The 14207-nt window shown below is 37.8% G+C and overlaps 1 protein-coding gene across 2 annotated transcripts; it reads right to left on the reverse strand.

Annotated features, from left to right (window-relative positions):
• Nucleotides 1-621: 621 nt before the first annotated feature.
• Nucleotides 622-14003, reverse strand: zgc:174863 (uncharacterized protein LOC100136852 homolog). 2 transcript variants are annotated; one of them, XM_046048104.1, is made up of 10 exons: nucleotides 13935-14003; nucleotides 13478-13661; nucleotides 6997-7070; nucleotides 6571-6903; nucleotides 5762-6061; nucleotides 4649-4768; nucleotides 3839-3871; nucleotides 3032-3076; nucleotides 2900-2941; nucleotides 622-2775 (listed from the first exon to the last, which is right to left on the reverse strand). In XM_046048104.1, the coding sequence occupies exons 3-9, from the start codon at nucleotides 7058-7060 to the stop codon at nucleotides 2901-2903; spliced, it is 936 nt and encodes a 311-aa protein (XP_045904060.1). In that variant the 5' UTR covers nucleotides 7061-7070; nucleotides 13478-13661; nucleotides 13935-14003; the 3' UTR covers nucleotides 622-2775; nucleotide 2900. The 2 variants fall into 2 exon arrangements, with proteins under 2 accessions (XP_045904060.1, XP_045904061.1); XM_046048105.1 differs by lacking the exon at nucleotides 3839-3871 and having other exon boundaries at nucleotides 13935-13999.
• Between the last annotated feature and the right edge of the window lie 204 nt (nucleotides 14004-14207).

Here is a 14207-nt window from a genome sequence, read left to right on the forward strand (position 1 = left end):
CTGTAGGTTGTGGAGCTGTATTGGACTGTATTGTATTTTACCTAGAGGGGTTTCTGTTCTGTCAACAGTAAATTGACAGTTAAGCAAATTTATAAAATACATAAATAAATAAAAGCTACCCTACTAGAAATGGGGTTTCAGTTTTCAACATGTTGTAATGTTATTTATCCAATAGATGGCAGGGTTGGGATATATTTAATGTTTGCAAGATCAGGATTTTGCAATATTCCTCTTAAATCTGGGACAACATGATCCGATATCATAATTATGTATTTTATGTACTGATATAAAAAGCAAACAAGTTCAGCCTCATACAGAATAGCAGAAATAGTGATACGACACTTCATCCAGATTCAATGGCTTTTTTAAAAAAGGTTTGAAAGTATCACAGATAACCATTGCTCACCATTAATCAGTAACAAAGCATCTGTTACTGTATCTGGATCTATCTGTGTTGAACAACAAGAATCCTGAAGCTTTTTAATGGGTTTGTGGATGAAAAGAAGAATAATTGATAACAGTCAATTTGGTCATGTCTAGATATTTGCACTATCAATATCCCTTAACAAGAACTCAAATGAGTGCAGCAAATACAATAATAACAAGTTATAATTCACATGGTTCTGTTTTAAAATTCAAACTGCTTTATTGAATTTTAAAAATCACATATCACAGTATTTAAGTTCAAAGCAATTAAAATGTCTCAACTTTGTGACATCCAGTGACAGGTTTAATTTTGACCTGATATATGAACTCAGTCAACAACATAAATTCACACACAGAATTACAATTTTCACAGATTTATAAACAGCATCTACAAAAGTGTGTTCACACGCATAACTTTTATTTAGTTTGTGGTTATTATATTCCCAGAATACATTTTAAAATTAAATTTTAACAGCCTTTATATTGAGGTTGTTTCTCTTTATCCAAAAAGTAAGTGATTAACCCAGTAACCAAGATTAATCATATACTTTATCAGCTGATAAGGTTGTTTTTGTTCCAACACTCCTACCTGCATGGGTGGTGTCAGGACAAAGCTTTTAAGTACAGAGGAGTACAGGATATTAAAAAGGAACTTACAAAGTGTCTCTCAGAAAAAAAAAAAAAATAATAATGATCCCTGAAGCCTGAAAATATGGGCATCCGTTTCTCTGAAAGCTGGTATCAGATGAGCATGAAACAAAAAACCTGTCTGAGATGGTGAAGATATAAGTGTTGCTTTGGCAATGAAGATGCATACTGGTGCCAACAGTTACATAAACACAGTCTGTCACGGTACGCAGAGGAACACAAACATTTGTTTCTGATTTTTACCACATACTATTTTGCAATAGCAAACAAGTGACACGGGAAAATCATGTGTGACATGGAAGTGCAACCAGCATCTATCTAGTGAACTTTCTTGGTGGTTATAAAAAGGATATGAAATTTGTGGGGGTGGCATGTTTTCAGGACAGTCGGGTGGGGGTGGTAATGTGCTATTATATATTATATCACTAGATTATTATTACGCGTGCATTTATGATCATTCATTATGGATTAATATGCTGATTATTTTCTCTATTAAATCAAAAATATTGAGAAATCACAATTACCCCGAGCCCAAAGTAAGCCCTTTCACATAGCTTGTTTTGCCCAAAAGTTCTAAAATTCTAAAATATTCAAAAATAAATTTAAATTTAAAAGTAACTAAAGCTGTCAGATAAATGTAGCCAAGTAAAAAGCACAATATTTACCTCTAAAATGTAGTGGAGTAGAAGTATAAAATACCTCAACTATCAAGTACAGTACTTGAGTAAATGTTCTTAGTTACATTCCACCACTGCAGACAGATTCTAACGCATCTCATCTCATATCAATTTAGTGACCAATGTGTTTATTGTGTTTATTTTGAGTCAATCCTACCTGGTGCTACAAATACTAACTAGCGCAACAAATGCCTAATCATCTGACTGAAAACAGATAAACTTTTTACTCCTGTCTGAGTATTGTTTGCTAAAAGGGAATATTTGAAGCTCTTTCATTATTATTATTATTGTTATGATGATTAAACTACAGTAACACAGTTCCACAGACAGGTTAGGACTGTCAAAAAGGACTGCGATAGACTAGTGCATTGCTGCTTTTAGTCTTTTCATGGGATTTGTTGACAGTAAGAAAAACAATGTCAAATGCTGTTTTTTTAACACCTTCACAAAGCTTACATCGGAGCAACTAGCTACATTTCCCTGGTATACACACATGGAGACAGTCAGACAAACACACTGTACATACAAAACTCCCTGTCCATATCCCAACAATAGGATTTTACATTTTCCTTATAATGCTGACATAATATGAAAAAAGGAAGTGATAAGGAAGGCCACTTATGCCAAGCTGCCTAGGCTAACAGTTACTGTGTGGACTAAATAAAGACACAATTGGGTTTTTGATAATGTTACATACTGCTTCCAATGTGGTTGTCAGAGCTTTAAGGTCACCGGAACCTGAATACGACTCCCTGGCTTTTAGCTGTCACTGATTCAAAATCAGTCAATATCTTCAATCTTTTAGATTTACACTTGATTTAAGGGTGTTTACTTAGTAAGCTTAGGTGAATGAAGCGTTCACACTTCCTCTGATAGACCACAGTAAATCAAGTTATTCCTGGTTATATACACCGCTGTATGCAGAAGGAAAAGTGCAGTTAAAGAGCGGAATTTAGCAAACGAGGAAGTGTTGATTTCAGAAGTTTCTGGTAAGTTGGCACATACACGTGACACACAGTATCTCCTACAGAGAGAGAGTGAGAGAGCTTTTAGATAGCTGACATTGTCATGTAGACCGCCAATATGCACATAATGAAATGGAGGTGAAAGTAATCTCCTCAATTGTTTGCTTGGAGTATTATAATTACCTCAGGCCAGCCTGTCTTGGTACTTTGTCTCCTGATCACTTCCTGGAAAAAAAAATTTTTAATATCAAAGTCTTAATTAGATCTTTTAGAGTGCATTTGAAAACAAGTACAACTACTGTAATTTTGACATACCTTCCTCAACATCTAACTCGTGTGTACAGACCTCTTGATGGCCACCTGGAACAAATAAAAGATTTTACTGTGGGTTACAATTGGTGGACGTAAAACCATAGTCACCATATTCAAGACACGCAAGGATAAGCAGATCCCCAGAGGTGTCCAAAACACAATTCAAAAACTAGTGATAAGTACCTGAGCCCAGTTTTCCCACAAGCCATGCAAAAAACCATCAATGTCCAGTGTAGTACATTTCACTTTATGAAAAAGACTACATCTTTAAAGTCTGAGGAAACCCAGTGAGCAGATTAAATGTTTTGGTACCCAGTTAGTGCAGGGACAGTAAAGTATTTTGGTCAGTGATCAACATGTGCTCCAACTGAATTCATGAACAAGGTTCATAACAGGGCAGGAGTACATGCTCGAACAGGCTTGGAATGAGACCAAAAATTGTGGTGAGTGACTTTTGTTTCATCTTGTCTCAAAATATGTAGTCTCTGAGATCACAGACTGGTAAGTTAACTACTATTTTCATCGGTAAAAAAAAAAGGAAAAATAAAACAAAATAAAATAAATGAAACAAAGCAAAAGTGTTAAAGAAGGACTTTACCCAGCTAAATTAAAATACATATTCAAACACCACTCATTAAGCAAGTCTGTAGCAGATATTTAGTTTTCCAGGAAGCTAAAACTTCCTGATAGACAGAAAAGACAATGGACAGAACCTTTATTTAACCCAAAGAGACACTGAATGTTAGCCCATCATGCTGAATTAGAAAAGCACAAAGACAGCAGCAATAGTATGTCCAAATCTGGACGTACTCATAAGGGGTGCTGCAGAGGGCCTCCGGGCTTCTGTAAAGACAATGATAAATGAATGAAAACAACATTTTTTGAGTCCACACTCAGATATCTACTGCTTACTTCACCAATCTTTGTCAGACATATTGTAGACTACTGTCTAACAATGGAAAGTGCTTTCACTCCTCTGTTTTAGACTAATGGAAACTGCTTAGTCCATCCTAACAGTAAAAAAGCTTGTACTTTCCCATCATGAATAGCATGGCCACTTGCCAGGTTTGCTTTCTGCCTTCATCCATTGTATGTTAATTACCTTTTAGCTCGTTATTGTTCACAGAAAGCCAATGATGAAATCCCACACAACAAATGAGAACTGCCAGTCTCGAAATCTCACATTTGGAAATTCATTTCACGATAAACCTTTATTGTAAGTCATAGTAATCAGTAAGACTGCAAGTCACTACTGACAACTGTTTACCACAGGTTAAAGGATAGGTTCAAAATGTTTCAAGTCTGTCTAAAATCATATATGGGCACCTGTGCCATTAAAGACTGTGACTACATCCCTTCCAAACAAAAAAAGAGTTCAGCGCTGCTGCCCAAAAGCTTGGATGTTTGTTAAGCAAATGATATGTTATCATGTGATGGCTGCGTAGGTGTAGTTTAAAAGTGGTGAAGGTGATGAAGTCTTGTTCTTTTCTAAGAAGCAGGAAGTACTACATCAAACTTGCAAAACCTGTTCATCTTTCTTGCAACTTTTTTGTGTTAATACTCAATGCTTATTTGTTCATTTTGACCAAAAGCCAGATGAGGGCTTGTGTGGGTACTCACGTTGAGATCGCCTTCTGTACAACAGCAGTGCCATCAGCAATCCTGTGATCAGTGATCCAATGACCACCAGAGGAGCAACTATTTTGGAGGCTGTAGGAAACCTATCTAACTTTTCCGGATCTGAAAAAAATCAAATTGAATAATACAGATTTAATGCTCTAATACTTCAAGTTGTGACCAAAAAGAGTGAAAGTTCCCCCTCTAACACACCAGTTTTTTTGGTAAAGAATAAATGGTACTCATCCTCCCTTGCCATTTTTTGCAACCTACTTTCACTTTGTCAGGACATCAGCCCTGAGTTAATACACTAGCCTTGAGGACCAAGCAGAATGTAAACAAGAAACAAAATGGCAGGCGGCACTGGTGTTTCAACAGTGTCACAGATGGTTCAACTAAACATACCGATCACCTGATAATAAATTACCTTTTGTGGAAAACATAGATAACAGCTCAGCTAGTCTGGCGTGATTGAAGTTTCCTTGTGAACCAGTTGATGAATTTTTCTATCAATGAGAATAAATTGTGTAGTTCTACAGAAGCATTACCTGGTCTTATCAGGTAAGAGATACTGGGTCAGATTTAGAGATATGTCGCAGCCTGGCTATTCAGTTAGCTGTGTAACAAAACAACTACAACACACACGGTGGCTGTCTTCAGTCATAGATAAAACATACATACTTTAGCTACAGTATGTGGGGGAACAAATTGATGGCAGTGTACAAAACCTCACATTTTTCTGCAATGTCTTCATAACAAGTTCCTGTTCTTTTGTGATTCAGTGTTAACACAATGTATTCTTTTTTTCATACCCTACAAGCTCCTTAAGACTTTTGTTTTCACCCTTTGGTTTCTGTCGTGAAAATCCAGCCCTTTACAATTTCTCACTACCCAACAAGAAACATGCAGTACAGTTGGCTGTAGTGCATGTGGTTCAAGTTCCTCTTTGGTGAGCATTCCCTAACAAAGCTGTGCTTATGTAACTGTAGTAACATCCGTGTTGCTTCAAATTTCAGGCAAAGGATGACTTAACTTTAATGGAAATGACTGTATGACATTTCATTCAAGCAGGATTAAGCCATAAGGCCTAACAAAAGGTTGTACAACAACATATACCTGATGGCAGTTCATATGTGGCCTCAAACTCTTTGCCTCCACTGGCGTTGAACACTACGCAGGTGTACTTGGAGAAAATCGACCCTCGCAGCAAACTCAGCTTGCTCGAAAGGTGAAACAGACCGTTTTCTGTCAGGTTCGCCTCCATTTTAGAGCTCACTGTCCACTCTTTGTTGTCCACATCAAACCACCGAAGTTGACCTTTTGGGTAGCCACCACCAGACTCACATGTCAGGACACTGTCTGTATTTAAAGTCATTTTCACAGGCGTGGATTGTATAGTAGGTATGCTGTATTTGGCTGCAAAGAGAAAATAGAAAACAAACGTGAACACTACCCCATGACAATCAATCAAATGACAGCAATAAAGTACGACACAATGATTTGCTCACCATGATATTTGACAAGTACTATGAAGGATAATATGTGGCTAGCAAGACAAAAAAAATGAAGAAACTTGCTACCACCACAAGTATTTGTGGATGTGATTACAGAATGAATGTCAGAATGAAACAGAAAGTAAGTATAGAAACACAGAGAGACAGCTGATACCGCTTTGGGAAAATACCAATCTGAGAAGCCAAGAAAGTCCCCCGATCTCTAAACAATCTTCATTCCATCACGCTACAGTTAAATCTTTCAGCAAGTACATTTTTTTTGTGTAACTAGAATGTATAAATGTTCTCGGACACAACTTTACTCATCATGTAGTTATGAAACGAGTTTGTAGGGATTGTGTTTGTGTGTGTTCAGGGTCGTCTGTCTGTGGCAAAATGTTTCAGTGGTCGACCATGGCTGAAGGCTCTCACCTGTGACTCTAAGTGTGGTTTCACTGGAGTCATCACCACTGTCTGTTATGACCTCACATTTATAATCTCCCTCGTGGTCCACAGCAGTGTTGGTGATGAGCAGAGACACGTTCATGTTGCTCTCGTTCCAAGATGGTTCAGCAAACGAGTAACCTGGCTCTGGCATAGTTTTCCCGTTGTGTAAAAGCAGCACCGTCTTGTCACCTTTCTTCCAAATGACCACCCGGACTTTTGCTTCGGTTACTTCTTTCCCGGTCAGAATAACACACTCCAGCAGGGACTGCTGTCCAAACTGTCCCTTGCTTTCAGGCTTGCATTTTACATTTATGAAACCTGTAGAAGAAAATATGTTTTTTTAATGGATGAGAAGATACACCAGGAGCAAGCAGCATCTCATGCTTCCTCTCAGATTATGGTAAAACTTACCCGCATTTCCTGAACTGATAATGATGACAGTCAAAATAAAGAAGAGGATACCAATGGAGGCCATGTTAATTTACCTGAAATGATAGTTAAAAGAAAAAATTCTTCATGTGGGAATTAAATACACATATTTGAACTCATGGGGGATCTATTTCTATGAATCAAACCGCAGGGTGCAATGTTCAGTCAAGTGCGCTTTTGGTATATTTGTGGCCAGAGGTGTACAGCACCACCTGGGGCTTTATTATCATGCATTAGAGGTCAGTGTGTTATTAACCATTAACACCTTTGCTGCAATAAACAAAATAAAAGTTATATTAAATATGTCATCTGGTGTTTTGCAGGTTGTATATTTTTATACATACATTTCCTAAATAATTCTTGTGTTTTTTTCATTGTATAAACTGGCAACTACCCAATGATCCTGTTTTATAACAAACTCTTATCTCTAGGCACACCACCACAAAATCTTACCACCAAAATTGTATTATAACAGACATATTTCTGCTTTATGTCATGAGACAGCAAGATGTCCACCTTAATGGCCATTAAGAATGTGGTGCTTATGCCTGACTCATTTCAAAGAAGACTTGGACATGTTTTGTAACTGTTGTGCTGGCTGCACAAGATTACTTAAGTTACCAGTGGATCTGATGTATATCTTGGTGGCTTTGCAATATCACTCAAATCAGGGACTGTAGATGGAACCCTTAACTGCTGCCCTCAGATAACTGTATGTGTGGAATCATCAGAGGCCTTCATCTGTTGTGGATGACAGATGCTGTAAAGAACTAAATTTTTTTTGTCCTGTAACTAACTGATTTTTTATATGCAATTACAAAAGCCTACTTAGTGAAGTAAATATGTATAAAAGGGGTTTATGTGACTTGAGGAAGGTTTGTTTGCCTCCAACAATGAAAGCGATGACAATATAGCAACAGATGTCCTGTGAGTCACGCACACGTTGATCTAGTTTGAGCAGGCAAGCAGCAGACTTTAGCCAAAAGTGATCAATCTTGGCAGCAAAATGTAAGTGTGCCCCCTGCTGTGGCAAGTCAGCAAAACATGAAACTGACACAGGGGGAAAAATGCCACATTACTGGCGCAAAACTGTTTCCTGCAGTGTGTTATAGTGTAGGCCAGCCACCTCACATGGAACAAAGAACCCCTCCACTGACATCATCCAAAACAAGGATATCAAACATTAACCTTCAGGGGGAAAGAGTAGTGGAAATATTTCACACAGCGTGGTTATTATTATCATTAACTACACTGATTACAACTCAACAAGTTGCAGACCACTTTGGCTAAACCATTTCCTGGGGCAAACACTGCATTGTATGCCTGCACAAAAATAGAGCGAGAGTATAAGCTTTACAAGGAAATAATGTTGTTTTCACATGTCAAAGGTTTAACTTGTTATTTAGAGTGTTTGAAAGCACTCATTTTCATTGGACCATGACCAATGACACAAATTAGTGAACAAACTATTTTAATTTGAACATTTGTAGCTCATCATCTAGCATCAACATGACTTGGTCTGTTCTAAACTGAAGGTGAAATAATTTCTTTCAAAACACAGAAAGCTTTTAGAGTAACTGCAAAGTAGACCTTGCACGGAGATGATCCCAATTCTCAAACTGATACTTAAATAATTAAAAAGTTAATTTGAATTTACTTGGAACAAAATGGTTCTTGTTGTGTCACCATGGACTGATTTTCTTTCACGTACAGCCGTCAGTGGCTTAGCTTGTGCTGACCGCCGAACGCTTGTGATATCTTTTTGTTTCCTTATTCCCTCAAGCAATTGGAAATAATCTCATAATCTGATCTCTATAACTAGGTCTCTCTTCTCACTTCTGTTCTTTTTGTAACTTGACTTCAGTTGCCTAACATGGGTGAAAACCATGTAGACTTTTCATGCATGTATGCTTTTGTTTGTTTGTTTGTTTGCAGTTCTCAAAGATATCACAGTTGTTATTCAATGTTCCTTAAAAATTTACATTTTTCAATTAACAACATAACTGCTTACTTAAGAAAAGCCCATTTTATTTTTGTATTAAATGTCTTAAAGATTATTAGAGCTGCAAAGGATTATAGATTAGTTGTTAACTATTAAATCAACTATTTTGACAATCGTTTCATCGATTCAAAATTATCTGATTCCAGCTTCTTAAATGTGAATATTTTCTGGTTTCTTAACTCCTCTATGACAGTTAACTGAATATATTTGGGTTGTGGACAAAACAAGACATTGGAGGATGCCATCTTGGGCTATGGGAAACGCTGACTGATGATTTTTACATTTTACAACAACTAATCAATTAATCAGGAAAATAATAATAATCGACAGATTCAAAATAATCAATAGTTTCAGATTATGCTCTGTAAAATCCTAGCAGGCTGAAGTAAGACACTAACGTTAAAAATAAGTACTGTAGTGTGTGCACATTAAAACAGCTTTCTATTAGTTTAAAAACAAATATGTTTATCTTTGTATTCTGCTGTATTGTGAAAGGTGTGAAACAATGATCTCAGACACAGTTTTTACCAAGAGACATCCTTTCTCCAGTGACTACAGCTGAGCCGGACATTAAAAGGAAGTAGGGTCTCCAGAGAATTCAATGTTCTGTGTGTGTGTGTGTGTGTGTGTGTGTGTGTGTGTGTGTGTGTGTGTGTGTGTGTGTGTTCATTTTTGTTTATTTTAATAGGAATAAATGCATTAGCATTAGGTAGTCAATAATAAAATAAATGTTCCACATAGCTTTTTACAGCCTAAGCTCATTTGTAACGATTGTCCCTTGAGGGGCTTCTTTTAAAAAAAACACAACATACAAAAATAGAAATACAAAATCAGAAAAGATAAGTAAGATCTTAAGTTAAGATATACGATTAGCCATTACTACTTGCCTGATCACCTTTGCACATCTGTTTCACCTTGGATTTGAAATGATTCTGTTCACTGTCACTGGTCATATATTACCTTAAGAAGGTTGGCGATTATAGGTGCTAACTGAGACCATGAAGCTGCACAATAACTAATGCAAAAGAATAACATAGAATGGTAAACAGTCTCTAATGAGTCTAAACATATGTAAGTTCTTCAATTTTGTAAATGGCAGAAACCTGTTTGACCGGCTAAGTGTTTTTGTTTTCTTAATACTTGGAATGTCACTTTATCCCACGCATTTGACAAGGAGTCATACTGAAAGAGAAAGTCTACTAAAGTCAACTTTTCATACTATTTGAAATTACCTGTGATGACCCATATGCTCTCTCAGCTGCTTCTCTGTAGTTTGTAATTTCTTTCCAGAAATACTTCGAGTCATTGATTGTAAGTCAAGAGGAGGTTCACCTCAGCTTGCGTTTAAAAGCTGAACTGCTCGTTCTGTTTCTCTGTTCCTGCAATGAAAGCTTAGCTTGTCTGTGTATTACCTATTTGTGTCTGCATGCATCCCTGGTTACACTGTTGTATCTGTGCAACCACTGTACTACTGTTGGTATTATTGTCACACTCCACTGCCTTCTTGTAAATTGTTGCTCTCACTTTAGTTTATTTATTTGGATGTGTTATCTCCCACTAGGGCTGCAACTAATGATTATTTTTATTGTTGATTAATTTGTTGATTATTTTCTTGATGAACTGATTAGTTGTTTGGTCAATAACATATGAGAAGCATACATCACAGTCCCAACTGTGCCCTGTTACGTCATGAATTGGTATCATTAAGGACAAAGCTTTCCCTAGACATTTGAAAAGGTCATTTACCACGCCAACACAGAAGGGCACGGACAGCACCCCATGTGATTGTGGGCGAGATTTGGATTTCCTTAAAATTACTAAACTGCACACATATGAAGTTCATATACAACCTACATTCTGGACAATCGGTAACAAAGGGAAAGAAGACAAGCAACAATACAAGCATATTTTGAGCACAAGTGCTGTCCCAGTCCGATAATTTATCCACTGCAGCTGTGTGGTGGCGGAGGCATGTCTAAATCTCTTGGACAAGGTGACCAAAACATCTGCACTCCCACGCCAGGATGCAACCCAAAAAAATCTATACTGTACATAAACAGCACATCCTGATTAACCACCAACTGAGACTACAGGTCAGTCCAACCCTGGAGCTATGGATACAAGCTGTCATGTGGGACAGGCCGCAGAACCTGATTGGTAGTGGTTATAACTCCAGTAATATTGTTTTAAACTCAGTGGTCACACGGGATTTGTTCTTTCATATTTCAGTTCTCCATAAAACAACACGGATAACAGAACCCTGGAGGCCTGGCCCTACTGTCCACTTCCTGTCTGAACTTTCGAATGGCCCTTTTTCCACTGCAGCTCTTACTGCTTAGTACCTATGATGTAGGGGAAAGTTGACAATTGATACTATCGCTCCAGCACTACTGGCATTTGATACTTTAAAAATCCACTAACCATATATTGATTGTAGTAAAATAAATTTTTTAAGATCATTATAAATGGAGAGACAGGAGTATGACATACAAGGATACCTCCAACATTTCTAATAAAGCTCCCTTGCATATTTGTATTTTAGAAGAATAGTAACCAAGATATGTACCTGGTCAAATCAATTCTGCCACTGGTCCATTGAATTTCTTGTTACTTATCAGCGAAAATACATGACCAATTTATCTGTGATGAGATAATATCACTTGCTATATTGACCATGGCTGGCATGTTGGCGGGCACAAGTTGTTAACACCGGTCACTTTTTGGACCCCAGAATGTGAAAGGGGAGGTGAGAGAAAGGGTCAGGGCCTTCAGAAACCTTGACATCAAAATAAAGACAGTCTCATGACTTTTTTCAGCCATTCACACTGTGTGTACAAGAAAGCAACCCATCTTCCTGCTAAGGAAATGTGAGCATTTTAAGTCAGAAAAAGAGGTTTAAACAGCTGTTTATACACGTCAGCAAGTGAATCAGTCCTCGCTTTCAACATTATATCATTGTGTAACTTCTGCCAAAACTCTTCAACCACACAGACAGATAAAAACACACTCATCATCACTCAGGAGCCTATCCACCCCTTGCATATGTCATTTAAACTCCTTCAGTCAGGAGGTGTACTAGCTAGTTGAATTGCCTTCGTCTGAAGTCAGAGTGTTTTGCACTTTATGCAAAATTTGCACTTTGCTACAGTACTTGTGCACTTTATTTGCTCTTTTATTATGCTGCCTTCCATGTCAGTAATGTTGCAGTTCCTGTAGGATGTAAAGCCAAATAAACCACTAAAGTTTTACTGAGCCTTTTTATTTAGCGCTTACGCTCCATAATTAACAGGCTTTTTAAAATAATGGTGCCTGACTATCCCATAAATCATGCTGTATTTAATGTGTGATATTTCCCCCTGTCTTAAATATATAAACAGCAGCAATGTCTGGTGTAGTTTGCTTGCATCATGGTGTGTCTGCAAGCCTTCTCTACGCACATCTATGCAAAATATTATATCAGCATTCCACTAGTACTGGTTATTATTTCAGATCACCCAGACTTTCACTTTCATTTGATTGTTATGACCTTTTCATGATGTGTGGCCATAGCAATAAACGCAGCTGCTTGATGGCATGCTTTCTCTTCCCTTACGCTTTCTCTTTGTTCTTTACTCATTGAAAATTACTTTCTTTTTTCTGTTTAGTTGTTGAGTGTTAGAAAGTATGTGCTCGGGTTGAATCAACAGGTTTGGCGCATGTCTACAAGCGCATGCTCAGATCAACCAACAAAACTAACAGCAATTTGACAGATTACACCTATCAATTACGTTTAACGCTGCTGCGGTGTATATGGAAATATCGCATGTATATCAATGCGACGTTTAGTCTTTATTGATGTATGTTTTGAGGTGGTGATTGCGCAATGGACAAGACACATGCCTTTGGTGTGAGAGACCCGGGTTCAATCCCCCACTGTGACTACCATTCTACCATTGTGTCCCTGAGCAAGACCGTTAACCTAGTTGCTCAGAGGGCCTCTGAAATGTATAGCAATAGTAAGTTGCTTTGGATAAAAGCGTCCGCTAAATTAATATATGCAAAAGGGGAAGCGCTGTCATAACATCATTAAAATTTCCTTAAGGGTTTCAAGTGCCCAAACTATTTAGTCGTGTGGTACAGGATACATATGGATCACTTATAGTTGAGCACAAACTGCGAGCGAAAACTCCACTGAAGCCGCCGAGTGGATATGCTAATGTGTATGCTGACTGTAGCGCCTGACCAATACAATGATACCGGAAGTAGCTAGGCAACTGCATTTCAGAGATCTAAAAAGGTAACATAATAATACAGTAAAGTTAAAGTATACAATGATATGTAGGTTAACTTAACGTGACAATATGTATGTTACACATCTGTTCCCTCTCCACTAAACTGTAAGCTACACACCGTGTATGACAACACGCCGAGCTTTAAGGCATGCCACACAGTATGTAACGATCATGCCATGTTAAAACTCACCTGACACGCTCCTCTACATGGACACCACGACGTCTCCCACTGAAGACTTGTTGAACCTATAACTGAACAGCCGACACTGTAGTCTTGTTAATCCGGCTTCTTCTTTCTTTCACTTTCATTATGATGTCGACACGTTTGGTTGGCTGGATCTGTGCCAGAGAGAATAGCTTGGAGGCACAGCTCTCTATAAACCAAATAATAGTGACAAAAGAAACTTACTGCAACTCATTCGAAAGGTAATGAATGAGAAAGGTATTTGGAAAAAACACTGCCCAATATAGTTCGCACGGCACTGTAATTACGGTATTTGCATCAAACTGTAAAAACAAACATTACACGACATACGTTGTAGGTATTATCCAACTCAGTTAACTAGGTTCTTGCCACTTTCCCTGTTCTATTTTTTTTCTATTTTCTCTCATATATTTGTTTTTTTTTGTTTGTTTGTTTTGCATACATGCATTTGAGTGGCTCCCCTCAGGATGTCAGCTGCGCTGTCCAGGCTGCAGAACTCAGGGCAACCTTTGTACCCAAGGCTGTTAAGCTCCCAAACTCCTAACCATCCCTGAACTCCTTAACAAGCACACACACACTTACTTAGAGCTGCATTATGCCTTCAATTTATAAACACTACAATCCTCCTATACAGTATGTGAATTACTAACAGGGCTTAACATTAACACCTGCCAACCCGCCAAATGCTGGTGGATTTCAGCCATGGCGGATAACA

This window comes from Micropterus dolomieu, linkage group LG04 (assembly GCF_021292245.1).
Source record: "Micropterus dolomieu isolate WLL.071019.BEF.003 ecotype Adirondacks linkage group LG04, ASM2129224v1, whole genome shotgun sequence".
NCBI classification, from domain to species: domain Eukaryota; kingdom Metazoa; phylum Chordata; class Actinopteri; order Centrarchiformes; family Centrarchidae; genus Micropterus; species Micropterus dolomieu.